This window comes from Columba livia, chromosome 1, assembly GCF_036013475.1.
Source record: "Columba livia isolate bColLiv1 breed racing homer chromosome 1, bColLiv1.pat.W.v2, whole genome shotgun sequence".
Taxonomy (NCBI): domain Eukaryota; kingdom Metazoa; phylum Chordata; class Aves; order Columbiformes; family Columbidae; genus Columba; species Columba livia.
In genome coordinates this window covers 210,443,210-210,466,402 of record NC_088602.1, presented here as the reverse complement: position 1 = coordinate 210,466,402, position 23,193 = coordinate 210,443,210, and the positions used below count along the sequence as shown (strand labels likewise).

Below are 23,193 nucleotides of genomic sequence, written 5' to 3'. Positions count from 1 at the left end.
TGCAATTTTCTTGCTCCTCTTCTCCAAATATCTATTTGTTGTCTATACCATGCATTTGCTGTCTAGAACTCATAGAGCAGGTAACAATTACAATACCAGTAAAGCTAAGTTTGCTATCAAAACCATCCAGCACAGCAAAACGCCCCCAATGAGCTTGATTTATACAATAAAACACATCATTTCCCCTCAAATACTGAATTTAAAATGCAGCTTAAGTTGTCAGTAGCCTTGCTGTTTGTGGCTTCCTTCTTTCTAGGCCACTGCTTCTCTGCACATAATAAATAAAGGAGTTTCTGGACCCTCTTCAGATGAAAGGCCAAGACAAATTCTTCTCGTGTCCTTTCCAGGAGAGCAATTCGATGGTGTCACGTTTGTGGTGACAAGAGGAGATGGCTGGGAAGCAACCAGAGCATGGTGTTCCACAGCTGCCCAAGGCTTAAAATTCATAATCCAATGAACAAATGAGTAGAAGAACAACCATGAATCTGTTTGGAAGCCCCAGTGGTCACTGGTTGGCCATCAGCTGAGCAACTGGAACCGTCCGAGCTCCATCGTGGTGGCAGATCTTTATTTATCCGGTTTGATATCCCAGGAAATATCAGATGGACCAGCCTCAAAGTGTCCCATCTGCTATCAGGTCCCTGGTCGTGGCAATAATGAAGAAGATGAGCAATCACGCACAATTTGTTGCGAGAGCAGCTCTCGTTTTAATCTCTGAAAAATTAAACTGGTTTAGATGTTGTCACTGTCCCTTCGGCGATGGACTTGTGATGGTTCTTTTACCTTGATCTCAGAACGCAAAATTAAGGCGACCAAAATGCCAAGGGGTTATAATTCAGTCAAGCAGTGTTACTTTATTAATTTGCCCATAAAGCGGCACGCGATAGAGAGACAGAGTGAGAAAAGAAAGGGGAAAGAAACAGGGAAAAGTAAAGATGAGCAATGAGGTTGCGTTTCTCACCATCCAGTTCCAGAAGCTCCCTCTGGTCTCCGGTCCCGTGGAGTCCGGCCGGTCCTCCGTCGTGGTTCGGGATCCTCTGGCAGGAAGATCTTCACCCGTGTCCATTCTGGAGTCACCGTTTATGCTTCTTCACCCCCTTGCTCCCATTGTTTCAGGCCAGTCTGCCTTCATTTCACAACCCAGGCTCGTGCTGCGCAGGCTCGAAGGATTCACGCTTTCTTTTGCCAGCGCTTACGTGTCCAGCATTCAGGGTCTGTCTCTGGTCCATCGGGTGAGCTCAGGCCCCTTGGCGAGCTCTGGGCGTGCTCCTTGTCATTGGCCATTGTTTGGGGAGCAGGTGAGGGACACGTGTGACTGAGGCCGCAGGTGAGAACACATCTTGTGGACGGCAGCTCTTGTCCCTGGGTCGAAGAGACCCCCATAACAACAGCTTTCAGGAGGCGGGGGCTGGTTTGGCTGGAGAAGCAGGCAAAGTCCACACAGCAGCCATTGTGAGCAGCAGCCCCCGTATCGGAGAAACAGTGCAACACAATGCTTCTGCTCGGGCCTCTCTCCAAGTCCTTGTCCATCTGTTCTTTCGGTCAGGGCTTCAGTTCTCTAAGTTCTTGATGGCGATGGTCAGGCAAATACTGCTCCATCTTCGGACCGACTCTCACAGATGTTTAGCATAGATCTACTGGTTTGGATGAAACGCTTCTCTCGAATCCCATCCACAGGCAACACGGTGAAGTGACCGGCTGGTTCTGTGGGTAAAGTTGTGTCTGTAAGGACTTCTGCTGTCTGACACTGGGCTGTGTTATGTGGCTTTTCCTTCCGGAGCTCCTGGGTTTAGTACTTTCTCCTTTTGGTGCCACGAGACCTCTGCACCATTCCTGAGAAATACACACTCCCCTCCAACATCTTCCGAGAGTTTTTCTATATCCCTGAGCACTGAAAATTGCTGTTCTCTACATTTCCTTGAGTTCATATCATCTGCAAAGCAGGATGACCAGTACTGTCTGTCAGTTCGCAGGGAACAGGCTTGTTTTTCAATCACATAATGAATGCAGATGGATGACACTCAACATTTTTAATTCTGTTTTTCCACGCAATCCAACAAAGACAAATTCAGACAAGCTGCATTCTTTCAGCCAACGGTTCGAATGACTATTTAAATATGATTAATTTGTCCAAATCCCCTGGTACCATCCTTGTTTTCATGTCTCCTACAGTTTCCCACAGGCAAAAATTCAAGTGGTGTCTGTTCCAGTGTGTTGCAATAAAAGTTGTTTGCTTTACTCCTCTTAGCAGCATAAACACAAAAACCAAGCAGAGCTCCTTGGTCTCTGAAATTAGGATGGGTAGAGGACGTTTCTGTTTCCCTACATGCTGCTGATGGAATCTAAGAGGTGGTGTTAACCCATTAATAGGATATTACGGAGCGAGAGAAAGAAGCAAGTCCTTGCAGTCTACCTAGGTGTTTATATAGTTTGAATATTTGAAAGAATTATTTGAGATCTTCCACAAACTGAGACCACACAATGTAATGTATCTGCTCTCCTGTTTATGGGGAAACATCAAGTCACAGTGAATCTTGATTCTAGTTCTAAAATCCCACTCCTGCAAAATGTGATGATACTGGTTCTTTTCCAGACCCCACAGCAAAATCCCTTTTTATTAGATTTTTGCTAATGGTGTTAATTCATTGAATGCCTAAATGTGTCTCTTAAAACACAAATTATTCAATTTTGTGAAAGATTTGGGCAACTTTCCTTCTGCAAGGTGGGAGCTTGTAGGTGGTTACCATTAGCTCCTGCAGTTCTTCCCATGAATGAAGAAGAAATCCAGGACTCTCTTCCCTATTAATTATATCTCATAATTTAAGAAAATTATGCTTGAAGGGGCAGTTTCAAGCCAGCCCAAGCTTTGTAGATCTAAATCTCAACATCAGCTGAATACCAGGCTCCAAGGGAATTGAAGCAAACTGGATTATATGGGATTATCTATATTGTCAATGTGTAAATCTGGTGTAGAGCGACTCTCTGAGCTGGAGGGATGTGGTTTTAACCCTCAATTTAGGTAATGTAGGAAAATAACTTGAAATGTTATAGATCTCAAGAAAGACTACGTGCTCCAAAAGGTAATATTTGAGTTTAATTCTTTGTGTCTAGTAAAATACGATAAATTCACATCCATGATGTATGTGCATGAGCATTCACCTTCTGAAAACAACCCCCCATCCTTGCATCTTATTGAAAGCAATTGAAAACAAGTCAAAAAAGTGGATAATTCGCAAGACTGAGCTCTTCACCATGACCAATAACTTGTTCCTAACACATAAACTCTTCCAATATAATTTTTCTAGAGTGATTACTCTGAGGCTCAGGTTTTAATCCATCTTGCCTAATTGCACTCTAATCACATCTGCGTGAAATTACCCTGAGAAGAAAAAAATTTGCATTAATTTGTAATGAATATTAACATTTTAATTCTTATCCATGCACTGTAAGTATCTCTTGGTTTCAAACAAGACATCTCCTTCCAGAAAGTACAGATTCATGAAAAATACATCCAGTCTGGTTCTTTTCCCAAACAACTCTTCCTTTCTACTACTCTTTTCAACCCTTGTCTGAAACATGGTGCTCTGCACCAGTTCATCGCTTCATCTCTGAATTTAATACATTAATGTGGCTTCAAGCCAAGGTCCTAACTCCAAATTCTTCATTACTGGGGGTGTGGAGGGTCTGAATTTCATCCTCTTCGGCCAGTTCTGGCGGCAGCACTTTTTGGTTGTCCCGCAGGTGTTCAAGCTCTGCAGATGTGTTTGAGATGTGTTTGAGATGTTCACCGTCTCCCCACCTCTCTCGAGCTCCTCTGCTCCTGGATCCTTTGCCCCATCCCAAAAACACAGCGGAGACTTTTCTTGGGCAGGAAGGACGTGCTTCTCAGTTGGACGCTTTCCTGTGCTTTATGTGAAGAAAATGTGGGCTTTTTTGTATCTTGATAATCCTAAAAGGATTAATAAGAAAAGGGGGAAGGTGTAAAAACAATATACAGAGGCACAAACACAGTGGAGTAACACAGAATCATAGAATCACTTTGGTTGGAAGAGACCCTCAAGATCATGGAGTCCAACCATAACCCAGCCCTGTCCCTGCCCCACGTCCTGAGAACCTCATGTCCGTCTGTCCAACCCTCCAGGGCTGGTGACTCCAGCACTGCCCTGGGCAGCCTGTTCCAATGCCCCACAGCCCTTTGGGGAAGAAATTGTTCCCACATCCAACCTCAACCTCCCCTGGTGCAACTTGAGGCCGTTTCCTCTCATCCTGGTGTTTGTTCCTGGGGAGCAGAGACCAACATCATGAGGGCAAAGATGAGAAACAATCTTGATGGGCTGTCGAGATACTGCAGGCGACCTCAAAATTTGTGAGTGACGGGACCCTCAGGTCCTGGATATTGGGGGAGTTGATAAAACTGCAGATTTGCAGGGGAAGAGGATCAGGGAGGAAAAAAAGGAGGAACAGACAGAAAAGTGTGTACAAGGGGCCAGTTGGGTGTAAATCAGGGCTGGTCACTGTGCTTGTCTGACCCAACCCTGCTCCTGGTCACCACCATCTGTCTTCTTATCAAATGCTTTCTTAACTAGCTCTCTGCAGAATCTCACATCTCAGGGATGCAATATGTCCAAACAAGTTTGCTCTTTCAGAAGAAATCCCTTTCTTTAACCCCTCCAGCTGTTTGCTTTCTTTTTCGTTGACTCTAGTGGCAAGTTTTATCTCCTATTTGCTTCTCTGGATCTATGAAGAAGCCCCTGACTCTGCCCAGCTGCTCAGGTTTAGCAGCCTGGAAACCCTTTTCACCAATACTTTGTATTTTTGTTGCCATACCTGTACGTTATTTAAATTGTTATGCACTAAACATAAATCTGATGAGGTCATGGTTACGTCTCTGATGTTCTTCAGGAACGGCAGCATCATTTTAATCCTCTTCTGAACCGTGGCATGGAGGAAGGATACAAATATACTGTATGGAATTTTTAATAACTATTTAGATAACGAGTCAGCTCATGGGCTACTCCATCCTCCTTACTTGTATACCACTGCATCTCCAAAAACATGGTATAGAGAGAACTACCCACAAATACCAAGCTAAAGGATTTATTAAGTTAGAGGACAAGTTTAATATATGGTTTCTGATGACATTAAATCAACAGCTGATAAATAAAGTGACTTAAAGCAGTTCAATGGGATTTGCTGTAATCAAAACAGTGACTTGATGACAGATTTGATGATGTCAAGGGTCACGCTATGTTTGGACATATTAATCCGAAGATATTTGAATATATTCACGCACACTAACCTATAGCTCTGAGAGTATGTATGTGAAATGTATGTGGAGATATACTTAAGAGTTAAAATTTCCCTCTCAAGTTAAGCGAATTACTCACTTTATAGCATCGACATTTCTTAATGGGCAATTTGTTGAGACTGGAGAAATCTGTCCTCACTCACAGCTTTGCGGCATTGGTTCGTCATGACATGTGTCCAAGGGATGTCCCAGCTTGGAGGGAGATGTTTGCTGCGATCCATGAAAGCTCCAAGGGCCTCACTTTGGAATTGCTCTTCATAAGGTCATGAGGTGGTTGGCTTTAGTCAGTATTTTTCCACTGTAGCCACTCTTAATATTCTGGTGACGTCCAGAACTCTCCAGATCACATAATTCTGGTATTGTTACACTTGGGCTGTGTCCCTGGTACCAAATTGTCACAAGGGACTGATGGTTTCCACCTTTCCAGGGCAGAAAGGGGTTTCTTTTCCCATACAGGAAGAACATGGAGGGTTGTGCCTTTGTGTCTTGACTTATTGCACTTGTACTTCTGTTTTCCAATTTCATTGCACTTGCACAATGGGAATTGTTCTCCCCAGATCATATCTGACCTGCTCTGGTAGTTGAGTGGCCCGGGAGACATGGGATGGGTTGCAACTGCCACAGAATATTCATTTTCTTATGCCAAAGAAAGGAAAACCGGGTCACCCTGAGGACAAAAGGGACCATAACAGGACCTCAGCCACAGCCCCCAGCCAGGGAGGACACCAGGGACGAGGTGGCCAGGGGGGGGATGTGTGGCCATTGGTGGTGATGGCTGCTCATGGGATCCAAAAATGGAGTTCAAGGGACAGTGAGGTGACCAGGGAAGGGTGAGGTAGGAGGGGCTGACCATGGGACATGGGGATGGGGACATGGGACGTGGTCATGCCTTGTAGCCTAGTGGACCAAATGGACGTGGTTATGGGTGGTGGCAGTGGGACATCTCAAAGCCAAGGGGACAAGGTGGCCATGGGAGACAGGTACGTGGGATGGGACATGCAGGTGTGTCCACATGTCAAAGCCCAAGGGAGAAGGGAGACCAGGAGGAGGTGGACGTGGGACATGGGGACAAGGTGATGGGACATGGGGATGTGGCCACACTTCAAAGCCCAGGGGACAAAGGGGACAAAAAAGGACCATGGGACACAGGGATGAGGCTGTAGGACATGAGGAAATGAGCATGGGACATGTGGAGGTGGCCATGGGGACACAGTGGTGGGACAGGGGGACACCAGGTGACACAACCTGCCTGTAATTTGCGACGCTTTCTAGCAGAGACAAATGACATTATGCACATTTATTTTTAACCCTGGGGAAATGAAAAAGGAAAGAAGCCCCATGTGACAGACATTGATGTGCTCCTAGAAAGTGATGGTAGGAAGACTCATAAAAATGTTCCGTTCTCCTTTTCATTATCAGAGAATTAAAAAAACATAAGAGCAAAACCAAAACCAAAACATGAGCAGAATTCATTTTGCTTTAAGATAAATCCTCTGGGGATGCCATTTGTAGGCGAAAGGGGATGTGTCCAAGCCTCCAGCTGCGAATTTTACAGCCTCATGTTTCCTCAGCAGCTGTGATTGTGGTTATTTGTTCCAGGATAAGTAACTTGTCCCCTAGGATCTGATTTAATAATATAAAGGCTTGTGAGAGAAGTCAATCAGTTCTCTTTGAGAAAAGGCTTCTCGCCAAAGACCTTAAAAAGTGAGAACTGCAGTTCCCACAAGGCAGGAAACCCAGAAGAGGCAGGAAGAACCCCTTTTGTGGTTACATCAGTGCTTCCCCCTCAACTCCCATCGCTCCAAATGGAAAAAGAGATGAATTTCTCCCCCCCAAAAAATCCCATTGGAGATCCCCTGTGAGCGCCCGAGCTGCGCACACCACACCCAGCTCTGAATGGATTCCTCAGCAGTAAAGTCACACTTTGGAAACTCCAATGTGGAGCAATTTCTCTCATCAAGCTCAAAAACAGCTTTTGGAAAAGCAGGATCCTCTCTGACCAGAGGCCACAAACACAACAAAGGCTCATAGCCTTCGTTGGGGTGTTCCTCTGGGCAGCAAAACCGCCCCATTTCCACCAATTCTACCAACTTATCTCCAGAAGATGAAGTTTTCAATGTGCGTCAATGTGTAAAAGCTGTAGCGAGCATAAATGCAGTGTATTTCAGCTTTGAGTAGCAAATGGCTTTGCCTACCATGCTAAGCACCAGATCTTCTTCTTCTTCTTCTTCTTCTTTCTCTTCTTCTTCTCCTTCTTCTTTTTCTTCTCTTCCTTCTTCTCCTCCTTTTTAATCTTCTTTGTCTTCTTCCTCATCTTTATCTTCATCTCCATGTTCTTGATCTTCTTCTCCTTCATAATTTTCTTCCTCTTCTTCCTTGTCTCCTTCTTCTCCTCCTTTATCTTCTTCTTCTGTCTTCTTCCTCATCTGTCTTCATCTCTGTCTTCTTTGTCTTCTTAATCTTTGTCTTCTCCTTCTCTTCCTTCTCTTTCTCTTTCTCCTTCCCCTTCTCCTCCTTCATCTTTGTTTTCTTCTCCTCCTCCTTCTTCATCTTCTTTATCTCCTTCTTTATCTTGTCTTCTTCATCATGTCTTCTTCATCTTAATTTTCATCTTCCTCTTTCTATTATTATTATTATTATTATTATTACTATTGAACATGTTTAGCTTTTACAACTAATCTGAAATACCCATAGGAAAGTGAACCCAAAGGAACATTTTTGCCCAGGAAGGAGAGAGCTCCGAATCCCTGGTGCTGGCATCTTGAAACAAGCAGTTTGTCTCTCTTTAAAGACACTGGACTGATCTCTAGTCCTGGCCTAGAATCCAGCTTTTCTCACCCCCAAAATCTCCAATTAAAGAGTTGTAGTCACTAACACAACCCTTCTACATGCCACATCCAAGGAGAAACAAGCAGAACTCCTCAACAACTTCTGCCCAGCCTTCCCAAAGCAACACAAGGCAAGAAGGTGAGAGAGAGCTCAGCCCAAAAATTGCTTCTTGGATGTTCGAAGCAACTGAAAACAAATAATTCTTAAATTGTTAATTTGGATGCAGGATGGCGAAGCCCTTTGAAAACACAGAAGATGTGCTCAGACCTTGGTTATCTCCATGTTCCACCATGAGAGTTGCTTTAGGGTCATGTCTTGGTGCATGGGACAGGGACAAGGTGGGAAAGATCCTTTGATGCCGCATGTATGGGGACAGTGCACAAAGGGCTCCCCGAGATGGGGACTGGGCAGGACTCAGTGGGGTGATGAATCATAGAATGATCTTGGTTGGAAAAGACCCTCAAGATCATGGAGTCCAACCATTAACCCAACCCTGGCACTAACCCACATCCCTGAGAACCTCATGTGGGAATCAGCACCCACAGGCATTCAGTAGCTCTGATTTTTTGTATAAAGGTATCACAATTCTCCAGTTTGACCCTCTCATGCATAATTTTGCTTATCTTCTTGAAGATTAGGAGCTACAGGGCTTGTTTTCACAAACATCACAAAAATCCTCACCCAGAAAGAGTTATGACATGGTTGGGTCTTACATGGCTTTTGAAGGAATGCTTGGGAAGAAGGATAAAGTCTCACAGACCATATTTTCTTGACCAAATCCCAGTATCATTACCATCAGCTATTTCTTGTGCAAGTCGATTGTGAACTCTAACCTCTTGATTGCTTTTCATAAAGCACATCTTGTGAAATCTCAACCTGTCCAGAGTACATTGATTATAGCATGTGCCTAATCAAGAGCAATTAAACAAGATTCCCAGGGCTCGGTGTGTATCACTTAACTGGTGTATAACTGGTGCAGCATTCTCATCTGCGTGGCCCTGAATGTTTCTAGGCACAATCCTCCGGTGTATGAACCTTGTTCTCAAGGTTTAGTCTCGTATGTTGCTCTTTCTAAAATACACCTGCAGCCTGTGGAGGTCCATACCGGAGCAGATACCCACCTGCGGCCCATGGAGGCCCACAGTGGAACAAATACCCACCTGCGGCTCATGGAGGTCCATGGTGGAGTAGATACCAACCTGTGGCTCATGGAGGTCAATGGTGGAGCAGATACCCACTGGCAGCCCATGGAGGTCCATGGTGGAACAGATACCCACCTGCGGCTCATGGAGGTCCATGGTGGAGCAGATACCCACCTGTGGCTCATGGAGGTCCATGGTGGAGCAGATACCAATCCGTGGCCCATGGAAGTCCATGGTGGAGTAGATACCAACCTGTGGCTCATGGAGGTCAATGGTGGAGCAGATACCCACCTGCAGCCCATGGACGTCAATGGTGGAGCAGATACCCACTGGCGGCCCATGGAGGTCCATGGTGGAGCAGATACCCACCGGTGGCCCATGGAGGTCCACAGTAGAGCAGATACCCACTGGTGGCCCATGGAGGTCCATGGTGGAGCAGATACCCACCGGTGGCCCATGGTGGTCCATGGTGGAGCAGATTCCCACCTGCGGCCCATGGAGATCCATGGTGGAGCAGACACCCACCTGCAGCCCGTGGAGGTCCATGGTGGAGCAGATACCCACCTGCGGCCCATGGAAGTCCATGGTGGAGCCCAATGGAGGTTGTGACCCCATAGAAGCCCACACTGGAGCAGACTCCCGGCAGGACCTTTGGCCCCATGGAGAGGAGCCCAGGCTGGAGCAGGTTTGTTGGACTTCTGACCGCATGGAGGATCCACGCTGGAGCAGTTCATGAAGAACTGCAGCCTGTGGGAAAGACTCACGTTGGAGAGGTCCATAGAGGACTGTGTCCCATGGGAGGAACCCAACGGTGGAGCAGGGGAAGAGTGCGAGAACAGAGACAACCTGTGATGAACTGACCACAAACCCCATTCCTGTCCCCCTGCACCGCTCCCAGGGAGAAGGTAGAGAATTTGGGAGCGAAGTTAAGCCTGGGAGGAAGGGAGGGATGGAGGGAAGGGGTTTTAACATTTGGTTTTATTTCTCTGATTTGATTGATAATTTTTTTTTCTCCCCAAGCAGAGTCTGTTTTCCCCACAATGGTACTTGCTGAGCGATTTCCCTGCCTTTATCTCACCCCATGAGCTTTCATTGTGCTTTCTTTCCCCCATCCAGCTGAAGAGGGACTGACAGAGCAGCTTTGCAGGGGACCTGGTGTAGGTGGACCACACCTTGGTATAGCTTCCTGTAGAAAACCATCATCTTGCCAATATAACAGGTTCAGGCAGGATCTCTCAGCAATGTAGATTTTATTAACGATTTTGCAAACCTGTGTGTCCTACCTAATGGTAAGCACATGGAATAGGACAAAAAGCCTGTGCTTATATCACCTTAATCTCAGCCACAAATTCCCTCCCCTGTTCCCCAGGGGCTGGTTCTGCAGGGTTTACAGACCACCCGACCCTGCCGCAGATTACCTGTCTCATTCATCTAATTCTGCCAACCCCCTCCCCTTATTGATCTACTTAAAGTGTGGATTCCCAGCTCTCTGGCTACCCTTCTCCCTAGCTTAACTTTTAAAATACAGTAATCAGTTTGCATTCTGGGATTAGTTCGAAGTGACTTAGTTTTACATTAAAGATTCATAGTCTGGTGTCTCTCAGTCCTCCCCCCCGCGCTGGGGTCAGGCGCCAGGTCCCCAAGTGTACAAACAACATTTGTCCTTTAATGGCTCCTTACACTTCCCCCCCACCAGGAATTGCATCCCCGGGAACTGAAGCCCCTTCCCGTTATTGTATCCCACCCCCAGGTATTCCTTCTCACCCCCCAGTATCGCATCCCCACCACAAGGTATTGCATCCCCCTGCGCTGTTGCATCCTCCTCCCGTTATTGCATCCTATCCCCAGGTATTCCATCTCACCCCCCCATATTGCATCCTTCCCTACCGGTTCGGCATCCCTCCCCCAGGTATTGCATCCCCCCTGGTATCGTATCTCACTCCCTGGTATCTTATCTCACCCCCCGGATACTTCACCCCCCCACCCCTGTATTGCATCCCGAGGGTATTGCACCCCCCGGATATTGTACCCCGTCTCTGCTATTGCGTCCCCTCGGACTCTGCATCCCTCCAGGTACCGAACCCCCGGGTGCCGCATCCCTCCGGGTACCGAATCCCCGGGTACCGCATCCCCCCGGTACCGAACCCCCAGGCACTGCATCTCGTACCGGGTACCAAGCCCCCAGGCACTGCATTCCTCCCGGTACTGAACCCCTGGGTACCGCATCCCCCCCGGTACCGAACCCCCGGGCACTGCATTCCTCCAGGTACCGAACCCCCGGGTCCTGCACCCGCCCCGGGTACCAAACCCCCGGGTCCTGCACCCGCTCCGGGTATCGAATCCCCAGGCACCTCACCCCCCCCGGGTGTCAAACCCCCAGGCACTGCATCCCGTCCCGGGTACCAAGCCCCCAGGGGCTTCATCCCCCCCGGGTACCGAACCCGCTGGCATTGCATCCCCCTCCGGGTACGGAACTCTCAGGCCCTGCATTCCCCCCGGGCACTGCCCCCCCCCCCCCCCCCCCCCCCCCCGCTGCCCGGTCTCCGCTCGAAAGCGAAAGTGAAAGGGGAAGGCGGGTCTGGCCACGCCGGGTATGTCCGGCAGCGGGCGGCGGGGCCGAGCCCCGGACCCCCCCCGGGAGCCCTGAGCCCCCCGGCCCTGCCCCAGTGCCGCCACCGTCCCATGGCGCGGCCGCTTCTGCCGCTGCTCTGCGCTACCGTCGTCCTCCTGCTGCCCTGGACCGCCGCCGACACCGGTAAGCGGGACTCACCCGGGCTCCCTCGCCTCGCCGTCGGCGTCACCACGCCGTCCCCGGGGCGTCCGCGCCGTCCCCGGGGTGCCCAATCCACTGCCCGGGGTGCCTGCGGTGCTCCCTGGGTACACACACCTCCCTCTAGCTGCCCCATGCACCCCCGCGGCGTACCCACGCTGCTCTTCGGAGTGCCTAGGCTCCTTCTTGGGGTACCCATGCTGCACCCCTGGGTGCCTACCCTACTCCCTGGGGTGCTCAGGCTCCTTTCTGGGATGCCCACGCTGCTCCCTGGGTGCCCACACCTCCCTCTAGGTGCCCCGTGCATGCCCCTGGGGTACCCACGCTGCTCCTTGGGGTGCTCAGGCTCCTTCCTGGGGTGCCCACACTGCTCCTTGGGATGCTCAGGCTCCCTCCCAGGGTACCCACGCTGCACCCCTGGGTGCCCACACCTCCCTCTAGGTGCCCCATGCACCCCCTTGGGGTACCCACACTGCTCCTTGGGGTGCTCAGGCTCCTTCTTGGGGTACCCACATTGCTCCTTGGGGTGCTCAGGCTTCCTCCCGGGGTACCCACACTACTCCTTGGGGTGCTCAGGCTCCTTCCTGGGGTGCCCACACTGCTCCTTGGGGTGCTCAGGCTCCTTCCCGGGGTACTCATGCTGCACCCCTGGGTGCCCACACCTCCCTCTAGGTGCCCCATGCACCCCCTTGGGATACCCACACTACTCCTTGGGGTGCTTAGGCTGCCTCCCGGGGTACCCACGCTGCACCTTTGGGTGCCCACACCTCCCTCTAGGTGCCCCATGCACCTCCCTGGGGTACCCACATTGCTCCTCTGAGTGCCCGGGCTCCTTCTTGGGGTACCCATACTGCACTCCTGCATGCCCACACTGCTCCCTGGGTGCCCACACCTCTCTCTAGATGCCCCAGGCCCACCCCTGGGGTGTCCATTCCCTGGGGAGCTCAGGCTCCCCACTGGGGTGTTCATGGTGCTCCCTGTGTGCACACATCTCTCTCTTGGTGCCCCATGAACCCCCCGTGGGGTATCCACACTGCCCCTGGGGGTGCCCTCGCTGCTCCTTGTGTACCCATACCACTCTCTAGGTCCCCCGTGTACCTCGACAAGGTGCCCATGCTGCACCCTGGGGCAGCCTGAGGTACCTGTACTGCTCCCTGTGTGCCCATACCTCCCCCTAGCAGCCCCACACAACCCCCCAGGGTGTCCAAGCTGCTCCCTGGGATGCCTGGGATCCCTCCTGGGGTGCTCATGCTGTTCCCTGCTATGCCCACACCTCCCTCAAAGTACCCTATGCCCACCCCTGGGGTACCCACCTGCACCCTGGGGTGTCCATGCTGCTCCCATGCCTGGGCTCCTTCCTGGGGGGCCCATGGTGCTCTCTGAGTGCCCACACGTCTCTCTAGCTGCCCCATGTACCCCCCCTGCGGTACCCACGCCGCACCCCTGGGTACCCAAGATGCTCCATGTGTGTCCATACCTCTCCCTACATCCCCCATACCCACCCTGGGGGTACCCACACTGCACCCTGGAGCACCCACACCTCTCTCAAGGTGCCCCATGCACCCCTCTGGGGTGCCCACGCTGCACCCCGGGGTGCCCATGCTGCTCCATGCATGCTCACACCTCTCTCTAGGTGCCCCCTGCCCACCCCTGGAGTGCCCACGCTGCTCCCTGGGGTGCCCAAGCTGCACCCCCATGTTCCCCTTGCACCCCTCTGGGTGCCCACCTCCCTCCTTGGGTGCCCACTCCACCTCCCCACCGGTGTCCAGGGAGGCTGGGAGTGAATTTAGGGTCCATGTGATGGACCCACAGGAGCTGCATCACTGCAGGATTTCACCCTGGGTGGGCTCTGTGGGTTTTCCATGGGACTGTGATTTGTCCACGGCTGAGAATCACCGCTGGATTGGGAATGTCACAGCGTGTCTTGCATCTCCTAAAGCAGCTTTAGGAAAAATCACCATTACAGCCCAGCGTGGAGCTGGCGATGCTGACACCCCAGCGAATTGCTGACAGCATTAGCAAGACTATTAGGAAATATTTAATTAATATATAAACATGTTGGAATTGTGAAGGGTGGGCGTGGAAGCATAGGAAATAAGGCTGGAAGGGACTGAAAAGGTTCTGGACAGCTTTAGTGCTGTCTCTTCTCCTGGCTCCTGTCTGCTGGCAAAGCTGCAACGCCCTGGAAAATCACGGAGTCACAGAATCGTTTTGGTTGGAAAAGACCTTTAAGATCAGGGAGACCAACTGTTAACCCATCCCTGTCCCTGCCCCATGTCCTGAGAACCTCATGTCCGTCTGTCCAGCCCTCCAGGGCTGGTGACTCCAGCACTGCCCTGGGCAGCCTGTTCCAATGCCCCACAGCCCTTTGGGGAAGAAATTGTTCCCACATCCAACCTCAACCTCCCCTGGCGCAACTTGAGGCCGTTTCCTCTGGTCCTATTTTTCATTACCACTTACAGACCCTCATACCCACTACACGTGGGCACCTGGGAAGGTGGAGCAGTCATATAGGAGACGTTCCTGCTGCCCCAGGACCTTGTCACCATTCCCCCTTTAATTCAGTCAACAGACAATTTGGGATGTGCTGGTTGTGCCGACACATCCCATGACGCTCACTCCGGGCATCACGTCCTCTCCTGCTTCCCATCCCTGGCACAACTGGTCAGTCATAAATATTCTTCAGTTTGAATGTGAAAACGTTTTATTTATTCCTATGATTTCAGTCCTCCTGAGGAATTCTTCAGTCTTGGGCACAGAATTCCGAAATTTCTCTTTTTCACCACTTTTTTTTGCTTATGCTTTTTAAACCATTAGCAGAAAATGCTCTAGAAAATAGAAAGAAAACTCATTCAGTTTTCCTGGTGTGGATTCTCTGGTGTCTCGTTGTGGTTGTGCAGCCCCATGAGCCGGAGGGGGCATCTCCATGCTGTGGGATGACAGCACAAAACAGCATTTCCATCCCTGGGACTAATCCAAGCAACTCTATGTTCTGCTTCCCAACCTGTCGGGACGAGCTCACCAGCATAATTTGAGATCGCTGGCTGAGAAAGCCAAGAAAAGCAAAGCAAAAACACGCTTAATTCATGCAATACCAAAAAAAACACCCCAACAAATCACAAACCAAATATTACGCGTGTATTTTGGCCTGGAAATTTAATATCAGTGGGATACAGGGAATTAGGGTGGAAATAAAGCAGCCAGAGGTATTTTCACAGGACGGCTGGTACCCAGCACCACAGCTCGTTTGGGAGGTTCGTTAACGATGCGATGGGGTTTTGAGCGCTTGGGCTGACACATCAATGGGAAGATTCAACCTGCAAAGCTCAGAGGGAATGGAGACGAGTGCAGAGATGCTTCTGGCCATCCTGAGAGAGTCTTGTGAGCTTTTCCTTGAATTAATAAGCAAAATAGAAGACAGACGTTGGGTTTTTTCCGTGCGGAAGTCCCCAGTGGTGCGCAGATCCAGGGAATTTTATCGATCTGCTTCAATAAAAAAAACAAATAAGAGATGGAGAGGTTTTAGTTACCACCAATCTTGCTTGGAAGCAAGAGCTTTATCACGGTCCCGGTTCTCTCCATCCATCCATCCATCCATCTATCCATCCATCCATCCATCCATCCATCCGTCCATCCATCCATCCATCCATCCATCCATCCATCTATCCATCCATCCATCCATCCATCCATCCATCCATCCATCCGTCCATCCATCCATCCATCCAGCAAGAGCTTTATCATGGTCCCAGTTCTCTCCATCCATTCATCCATCCATCCATCCATCCATCCATCCATCCATCCATCCATCCAGCAAGAGCTTTATCATGGTCCCAGTTCTCTCCATCCATTCATCCATCCATCCATCCATCCATCCATCCATCCATCCATCCATCCAGCAAGAGCTTTATCACGGTCCTGGTTCTCTCCATCCATCCATCCATCCATCCATCCATCCATCCATCCATCCATCCAGCAAGAGCTTTATCACGGTCCCAGTTCTCTCCATCCATCCATCCATCCATCCATCCATCCATCCATCCATCCATCCATCCAGCAAGAGCTTTATCACGGTCCCGGTTCTCTCCATCCATCCATCTATCCATCCATCCATCCATCCATCCATCCATCCGTCCGTCCATCCATCCATCCATCCAGCAAGAGCTTTATCATGGTCCCAGTTCTCTCCATCCATTCATCCATCCATCCATCCATCCATCCATCCATCCATCCATCCATCCATCCAGCAAGAGCTTTATCACGGTCCTGGTTCTCTCCATCCATCCATCCATCCATCCATCCACCCATCCATCCATCCATCCATCCATCCATCCATCCATCCATCCAGCAAGAGCTTTATCACGGTCCCAGTTCTCTCCATCCATCCATCCATCCATCCATCCATCCATCCATCCATCCATCCATCCAGCAAGAGCTTTATCATGGTCCTGGTTCTCTCCATCCATCCATCCATCCATCCATCCATCCATCCATCCATCCATCCATCCATACATCCATCCACCCATCCATCCATCCACCCATCCGTGTTTTGCACCATTTCCAATTCACTATATAAAGAAAACCTAAATCTTGGCCACACATCTCCAGTGCTGGAAAACTGAATTCTCAAAGATTTCCTGCTCTTTTCCCCCTCGGCACGTGTTCATCTCATTGAACAAACTGAAATCCGAGCAGCGATGGCACGAGATGCCGGGGTCATGATCCTGGGCAGCAGAGATGTTGGGGTTTTCTCATTGAAGGATTTGGGTGTTTTGTGGAAGAGAAGTTTATTTTAGAGTCAAACCAAGTGGAAAAAAGTGCTTTGGTGAGATTACAGTGACAAGATCAGGTTTAAGAGCTGAAAGGCATAAGCAGGACTCAACAAGTCCCTGTTTTTCCTGGACATTTTGGTGCTTCGGGCTGGATTTCAGTGTCCGCGGGTTGTGTTGGCACTGGGAGGGCTTTTCATTCATTTTCTGGCACAGGTTCCGGTCTGGTGACGTGTGAGGCTATTGTGAAATGTCCCGTGGCGTTTTCTCGCAGTGCTCCCAGCAATTCCGCTGCTGCCTTGAGCAGAGGCTGAGAACCAACGTGCTCAGCACACATGTGGGCACCACATCACTTGCACTCTCCGGCCACAGCGGCTGCAGCTTTTTGGGGTGTTCCAGCACCAGGGGACACACATGGACCCACCTGAGCACCGAAATGGAGCAGACACATCTGTTCTGGGGATAGATAACAAATTGATTTTTATCTGCAGGAGTTTTGGGTGAGTATGTGGTGCTCCTGTCCCCACTGTGCTCCCATCACCGTCCTGCTCCCGATCCCAGACCAACTGTGCATCCCTCACACCAAACATGTTTCATCCCAGTTGAGCATCAATTCATCCACCCTGCGTATCACATCCCAGCCATGGACCACTCCATCCCGACCCTGCGGGACTCTCTGTAACTGCCTGAAAGGAGCTTGGAGCCAGGGGGGTCGGGCTCTGCTCCCCAGGAACAAGCGCCAGGAGCAGAGGAAACGGCCTCAAGTTGCGCCAGGGGAGGTTGAGGTTGGATGTGGGGAACAATTCCTCCCCCAAAGGGCTGTGGGGCATTGGAACAGGCTGCCCAGGGCAGTGCTGGAGTCACCAGCCCTGGAGGGGTTGAATGGATTGGAAATGAGGTTCTCAGGGACGTGGGGTAGTGCCAGGGCTGGGTTAACAGTTGCACTCGATCTTTGAAGGTCTTTTCCAACCAAAATGATTTTATGATTCTGTGACATCTGACCCCTGCATTGCTCCATCCTGTCCATGCATTTGCGTCCCAGCCATAAATCATCCCAGCCTATTTGTGACAGGCCAAGGGGTGATGGTTTTAAACTAAAGGAGGGAGATTCAGGCTGGACGCAAGGAAGAAATTGTTGTCCCTGAGGGTGGTGAGAGCCTGGCCCAGGTTCCCAGAGAGGTGGTGGATGAACCATCCCTGGAGACATCCCAGGCCAGGCTGGACGGGGCTCTGAGCAACCTGAGCTGCTGAAGATGTCCCTGCTCATGGCAGGGGGGGAAGTGGATGAGCTTTGAAGGTCCCTTCCAACCCAAGCCATTCTGTGATTCTTTCATTCTGTGATTCTACAATCACATCCCAGCTGTCCATCACTCCAGCCTGGCTCTATATTGCTTTATCTCCCCTGTGCACCTCTCCATCCCACATTTGGGACAGCTGACAGCTGTTGGGGTTCTGAGTGACCCATTTCCACGCTGCAGGAGGGGTCCAGGCACAGGTACGGGCTTGGGACAACCAAGAAACTTTCTCCGTTGCACTGAAGAAGTGAAATGGTAACACCCTCTTGCGAAACCAACCTCAAAAAAAGGCCAAAGGGGAAGCATGAGCCGTAATTCGAAGCTCATCACCACCCCGGCCATGTGATACTCAGATTTCAGCTGCCTCTGGGGCCGTGGGCTGCAGACTCTGCTGGGAAAGAAGCCCCAGGAGGCAGCTGGTGGACACATGCAGCACCTGGAATTTTTCATGACCAGCTGCATAATAAGTGGAGAAAAGAGGGGGTGGGGACCGCAGCCGAAATGCGGCAGCTGGTGGCAGGATGCAGTCGGGGATTTTGCCTGGGGACGGTCACTGCGAGGGGATGAAATTCTGCAAAAAGGCGTCATTGACCAGAAAAGCTACTACAAGTGACCACAAATATGCTGGAAATGGAGATTTCCCCTTCTCCATCCACCGTGCACAGGCACAGCTGTCTCACTGCCGTCTTTTTGCAAGCTGAATGAATCTCTCCCAGCCCCGGGGCATCACTCATTCCCCGTATCCCAACCCCCCAGGCAGGATTTGACCCCCTTGGGTACCACTCAGCACAGCAAGCTGGGGCCAGGGGATGCTTAATCTCCCTGTTGTGACCCCCATCTCTATTTTTTTTAACACCCATTCAGTGCCACCGCAATGCGGCCGCCCCAAAGATGTGGCCAACGCTCACATTGACGTGGGCAACAATGTGCTGCTTAACACCCGCCTGCGCTACACCTGCAACCCCGGCTACAAGCGCAAAGCTGGTACCTCCAGCCTCATCCAGTGCATCCTCCGTGATGGTTCCAGCGAGCCTGACTGGACCCACACCACCCTCCAGTGCATCCGTAAGCCCTCGTTCGGCAGCCGGGATGCAATGGGGACCGGGGAGGGGGGACATCTCTATCACTGGCGTGGTGGACAAGGATGCGGGGTGGCGTGGGCGTTGTCACTGGTGGTATCTTCATGCTGATGGTGTCTCCATGCTGATGATGTCTTCATGTTGACGGTGTCTCCATGTTGATGTTGTCTCTATGTTGATGTTGTCTCCATGCTGATAGAGTCTCCGTGTTGATGGTGTCTCCATGTTGATAGTGTCTCCACGTTGATGTTGTCTCCACATTGATAGTGCCTCCACACTGATGGTGTCTCTGTGTTGACAGTGTCTGCATGTTGATGTTGCCTCCACATTGATGGTGTCTCCATGCTGATAGTGTCTCCATGTTGATGGTGTTTCCATGATGATAATGTTGCCACATTGATATTGTCTCCACATTGATGATGACTCCACATTGATGGTGTCTCCATGATGATAATGTCGCCACATTGATATTGTCTCCACATTGATGATGACTCCACATTGATGGTGACTCCACATTGATGGTGTCTCCATGCTGATGGTGTCTTCACTTTGATGGTGTCTCCCCATTGATGGTGTCTCCATGATGATGGTGTCTCCACATTGATGGTGTCTCCATGATGATGGTGTCTCCATGCTGATGGCATTTCCACCTTGTGTTTTCTCAAAGGGGACCCGGCTCTACCTCTGCAAACCCCCAGCCCTGAGCTGCCAGCGGCACCAGACACCAAGACAACAACCCAGAAGGGTGAGCAAGAGGAAAAATGCAGCTCATGGGGGTTGGTTTGGGGCCACCGTGGCCGTAGTCGTGGCAAAACCATGACCGCCATGGTGTGGAAGGCAAAATATTTCAATGGTGTGATGGAGTTTATTCAATTGCATGAAATCAGGCCATTTTGTAGCTGCTGGATGGGCTGTATTGCTCTCACCTCAACGTGCCCCAAGCTCAGCACTGAAATAATGGTGCTGCCTAGAGTTTTGACTTTTAATTTTTGAAATGAGAAGGTTTTACACCATTTTCCCCAGCAGGAACCACTGACGCCAGCCCGACCTCCAGCCCCCGCCTGTCACCGCTGCCACCAGCAACTCATGGGCCATCACCGGAGACATCGACGCTGTTGGAGATGCCTCCATCACTGGAGACATCCACACCAGGAGAGGGGACAACCCCAGGGACATCCCTGGGGACAACCCCGCTGTTCACCGCCCCCCCGGACCACGCTGCAGGTCAGGCTGCCTCTCCGGGGGAGAAAACCCACCCACGGGGCTGGTTTCAACCTGCAAAGGCTCTTTTAGTTTTTCAATACATTTTTCCCTTTTCAACCCCATTTTTAATGAGGGTCCCCCCAGCATCCACCCCCTTTCCTGGCTTTGCAGCTAAAAAATCTCCATTTCTCTCTTCTTTTCCAGTTTCCATCCAGACCTTGGCCTCTTCCATTGGTAAGCTGGGCAAAAACACCCCTTATTTTGGCAAGAAGTGGGTTATTTTCTTTATTATTTTTAGCTTAAAAGCCTTCCTTGGGGCTGTAGTCAAGTGTGATGCTTCCAAACTGGGAAGGATGCAGCACCCAAATTTCTTCCCAGGGTGGGGAGGGCACCTTGCGAACGTTCACAGATGGTGTTTGGTTCTTCATGGAGCTGTTTTGTTTGAGCTGGGAAGATGCTCATCGGCCGCCGTTTCTCTCCCGCAGGGCTCCCATTGCTGGTGGTTGTCGGAGTCGTGTCTTGTTGCTGCTGGAGGATGAAAATGTAAGTGTGCTGAGCCCTGTGATGTCTTCTCACTCGTGTGATGAGTTTGCCTTCGGTCTCTGCGCTTTCCTGAAAGCTGCGGAAAGGCCTCGGGATGCCGGTGACGCTGCTCTCCCCGTTGCAGGCGTGCGCGGCGGGACTATGCGGTGGCAGCGACTGCCGTCCCCATGATGGCTCTTGCTGCTGAGAATGAGGAGATGCCACCGCCCAACGTCTTCCCCACGGGCTGAGCACCCACCGCCGGGCAACTCGGTGCACCCGCCAACCTGGAGGACGCTCAGGGCTTGGATGGAAAGACCAATGCTGGCCCGAGAGGTGACAGCGCGGCAGAGTGTGTCATGGTCCCCAGCCGCACGGAGCATCCTCGCCCCAGGGACATGCAGCCGCTCTTCCCAGTCTGAACCAGTGACTGTCATGGATGAGACCGCTCCAGCACCCAAAGGTGTGTGGGTGTCACCCACAGGGGGTGAGTGAGTGCTGGGAGCACCCTGGGGTGACATGGAGGTGGTGGGTGGCCTGTGTCGGGAGCCAAAATTCAGAGGAGGTGGTTCTGTGGGTGCTGGTGTCCCAGCGGAGGGTATTTGGGGTGCAGGGGATGGGGTTTGGGTGCTGGGGGTGAAGCTCTGCCCCAAAGCAGCACCCAGGAATCAGGAGCAAGGCCAGAGTTGGGCCAGCTGGACACCAGCCCCTTCCCTAGAGCCTCTTTACCCCCAAATTGCCCAAAAAAACAGCACTGCTTGTGGCCAACAGAGAGGGATGTGGTTGAGCATCCCTGCACCGCATCCTCACCCCTTCCCCCCTCTCTTCCAGCCATTCACCGTCCCAACACGGTCAGCCCTCGTACGCAGCTCAGGGATCCTGTGGAGACACTTTCAGCACCGATCCGATGCCCAACGGCTCCGGCCGCTCGCAGGCGACCACAACCAGGAGCTATTTTGCTACAGACACTACCAAAGACTGAACGCAATAACATGACTGTAGGAAATACTTTCGTCCATCATCAGTTGTTATCCACTCATTTCCCCCTTGCTAGAGAACAGGCAGCTTTGTGTTGATGCTGGTTTATGTATAAATGTGTATATATTGTATATAAAACAACACACACACTGCAGTTGATTTTTTTTTTCGTCTGGTTGGGCGTCTTGGCAGCTGTGATGGTGGGGAGGAGAGTTGGGATGGATGGGTGGGGTGAAATCCCAGAACTGTTTTTGGTGGAAGAGACCCTCAAGATCATCAAGTCCAACCATTAACCCACCCCTGGCACTTCCCCATGTCCTGAGAACCTCATCTCCGTCTCTTCAACCCCTCCAGGGCTGGTGACTCCAGCACTGCCCTGGGCAGCCTGTTCCAATGCCCCACAGCCCTTTGGGGAAGAAATTGTTCCCACATCCAACCTCAACCTCCCCTGGCGCAACTTGAGGCCGTTTCCTCTGCTCCTGGCGCTTGTTCCTGGGGAGCAGAGCCCGACCCCCCTGGCTCCAAGCTCCTTTCAGGCAGTTCAGAGATCAGAAGGTCTCCCCTCAGCTCCTGTTCTCCAGCTGAACCCCCCAGGTCCCTCAGCCGCTCCATCACACTTGTGCTCCAGCCCCTCACCAGCTCCGTTCCCTTCTCTCCACTCGCTCCAGCACCTCAAGGCCTTTCTTGGCATCAGGAGCCCAAAGCTTCCCCCAGGATTGGGGGTTTGGCCTCCCCAATGCCCAGCACAGCAACAGTCACTCCATCTTCCCCACAGGGCCGTCCTCTAGACACAACGTGTGACAGCCAGGTGGCGGCTGCCATTGCTCAGCTGGACGGCAAAAGGGTTTTTAGCAGTCAGCTGGAAAGCAGGTGTCTGAAAACTTCAATTCCACGTCTTTCCCTTGCTGCTGTGTCTTGTCCTCCTGTTTGTGCCACCACTCTGGACTGCTGGAGCTGGAGGATGTGACTCTTTAGATGCGATGGACCAAACCCTCCAGCAGTGGCTCTGCCTCTCCCCAACGTACCCCAGGATGGCTGGAAACCAGGTGAGGCTGGAAGGGATCCCTGGAGGCACCTGGTTGAACATCCACGCTGAGCTTTGCGGTTACATCCAACATCCAAGCCTTGGGTGAATTTCTCAAGTGGGTGGACCAGGGAAAGCCTTTCTGGAGTCAGTGTTTTGAAAGGGAAAAGAGCCGGTGAAGCGGTAACTGTTCCATAAACAACCACAGAAATCGAGAGGATGCAGGAGTTTCCTCCAGTGGGCGCAGCTCCTGGTTCCAGACCCATGGCCAAGAGCA

General features: G+C 51.2%; 2 protein-coding genes and 1 long non-coding RNA gene across 20 annotated transcripts in view; 1 reads left to right on the top strand and 2 right to left on the bottom strand.

Moving 5' to 3' along the window:
• Positions 1–2,756: 2,756 nt before the first annotated feature.
• Positions 2,757–12,181, bottom strand: LOC110360086 (uncharacterized). The gene is made up of 3 exons (XR_002415738.2): positions 12,050–12,181; positions 9,844–10,026; positions 2,757–3,949 (listed from the first exon to the last, which is right to left on the bottom strand). It is a non-coding gene; the product is annotated as an uncharacterized LOC110360086 (long non-coding RNA).
• IL15RA (interleukin 15 receptor subunit alpha) lies at positions 11,832–22,046 on the top strand. Of its 8 annotated transcripts, XM_065049360.1 has the most exons (8): positions 11,834–12,034; positions 18,975–19,175; positions 19,857–19,934; positions 20,213–20,413; positions 20,597–20,626; positions 20,878–20,935; positions 21,060–21,377; positions 21,746–22,046. In XM_065049360.1, the coding sequence occupies exons 1-7, from the start codon at positions 11,962–11,964 to the stop codon at positions 21,163–21,165; spliced, it is 747 nt and encodes a 248-aa protein (XP_064905432.1). In that variant the 5' UTR covers positions 11,834–11,961; the 3' UTR covers positions 21,166–21,377; positions 21,746–22,046. The 8 variants fall into 8 exon arrangements, with proteins under 8 accessions (XP_064905430.1, XP_064905426.1, XP_064905425.1 ...); XM_065049357.1 differs by having other exon boundaries at positions 11,833–12,034; positions 20,213–20,626; XM_065049358.1 differs by having other exon boundaries at positions 11,832–12,034; positions 20,597–21,377.
• FBH1 (F-box DNA helicase 1) overlaps positions 14,589–23,193 on the bottom strand; it is a 58,295-nt gene continuing 49,690 nt past the window's right edge. For 2 of the 11 annotated variants that reach the window (XM_065049340.1, XM_065049348.1), the window contains one exon: positions 14,589–15,535. In XM_065049340.1, coding sequence (XP_064905412.1) covers positions 15,362–15,535 — 174 coding nt within the window. In that variant the 3' untranslated portion in view covers positions 14,589–15,361. Of the gene's footprint in view, positions 17,272–23,193 lie in introns of all 11 variants that reach the window. The other 9 variants (XM_021290201.2, XM_065049338.1, XM_021290202.2 and 6 more) reach the window with 8 other exon arrangements.

What these genes read in the sequence shown, in the direction of transcription:
- IL15RA (XM_065049354.1), top strand. Translation starts at nt 11,962, where the DNA reads ATGGCGCGGCCGCTTCTGCCGCTGCTCTGCGCTACCGTCGTCCTCCTG. An exon ending in CTGGACCGCCGCCGACACCG is followed by an intron (nt 12,035 to 18,974) that starts GTAAGCGGGACT and finishes ACACCCATTCAG; the next exon opens with TGCCACCGCAATGCGGCCGC. An exon ending in CACCACCCTCCAGTGCATCC is followed by an intron (nt 19,176 to 19,856) that starts GTAAGCCCTCGT and finishes GTTTTCTCAAAG; the next exon opens with GGGACCCGGCTCTACCTCTG.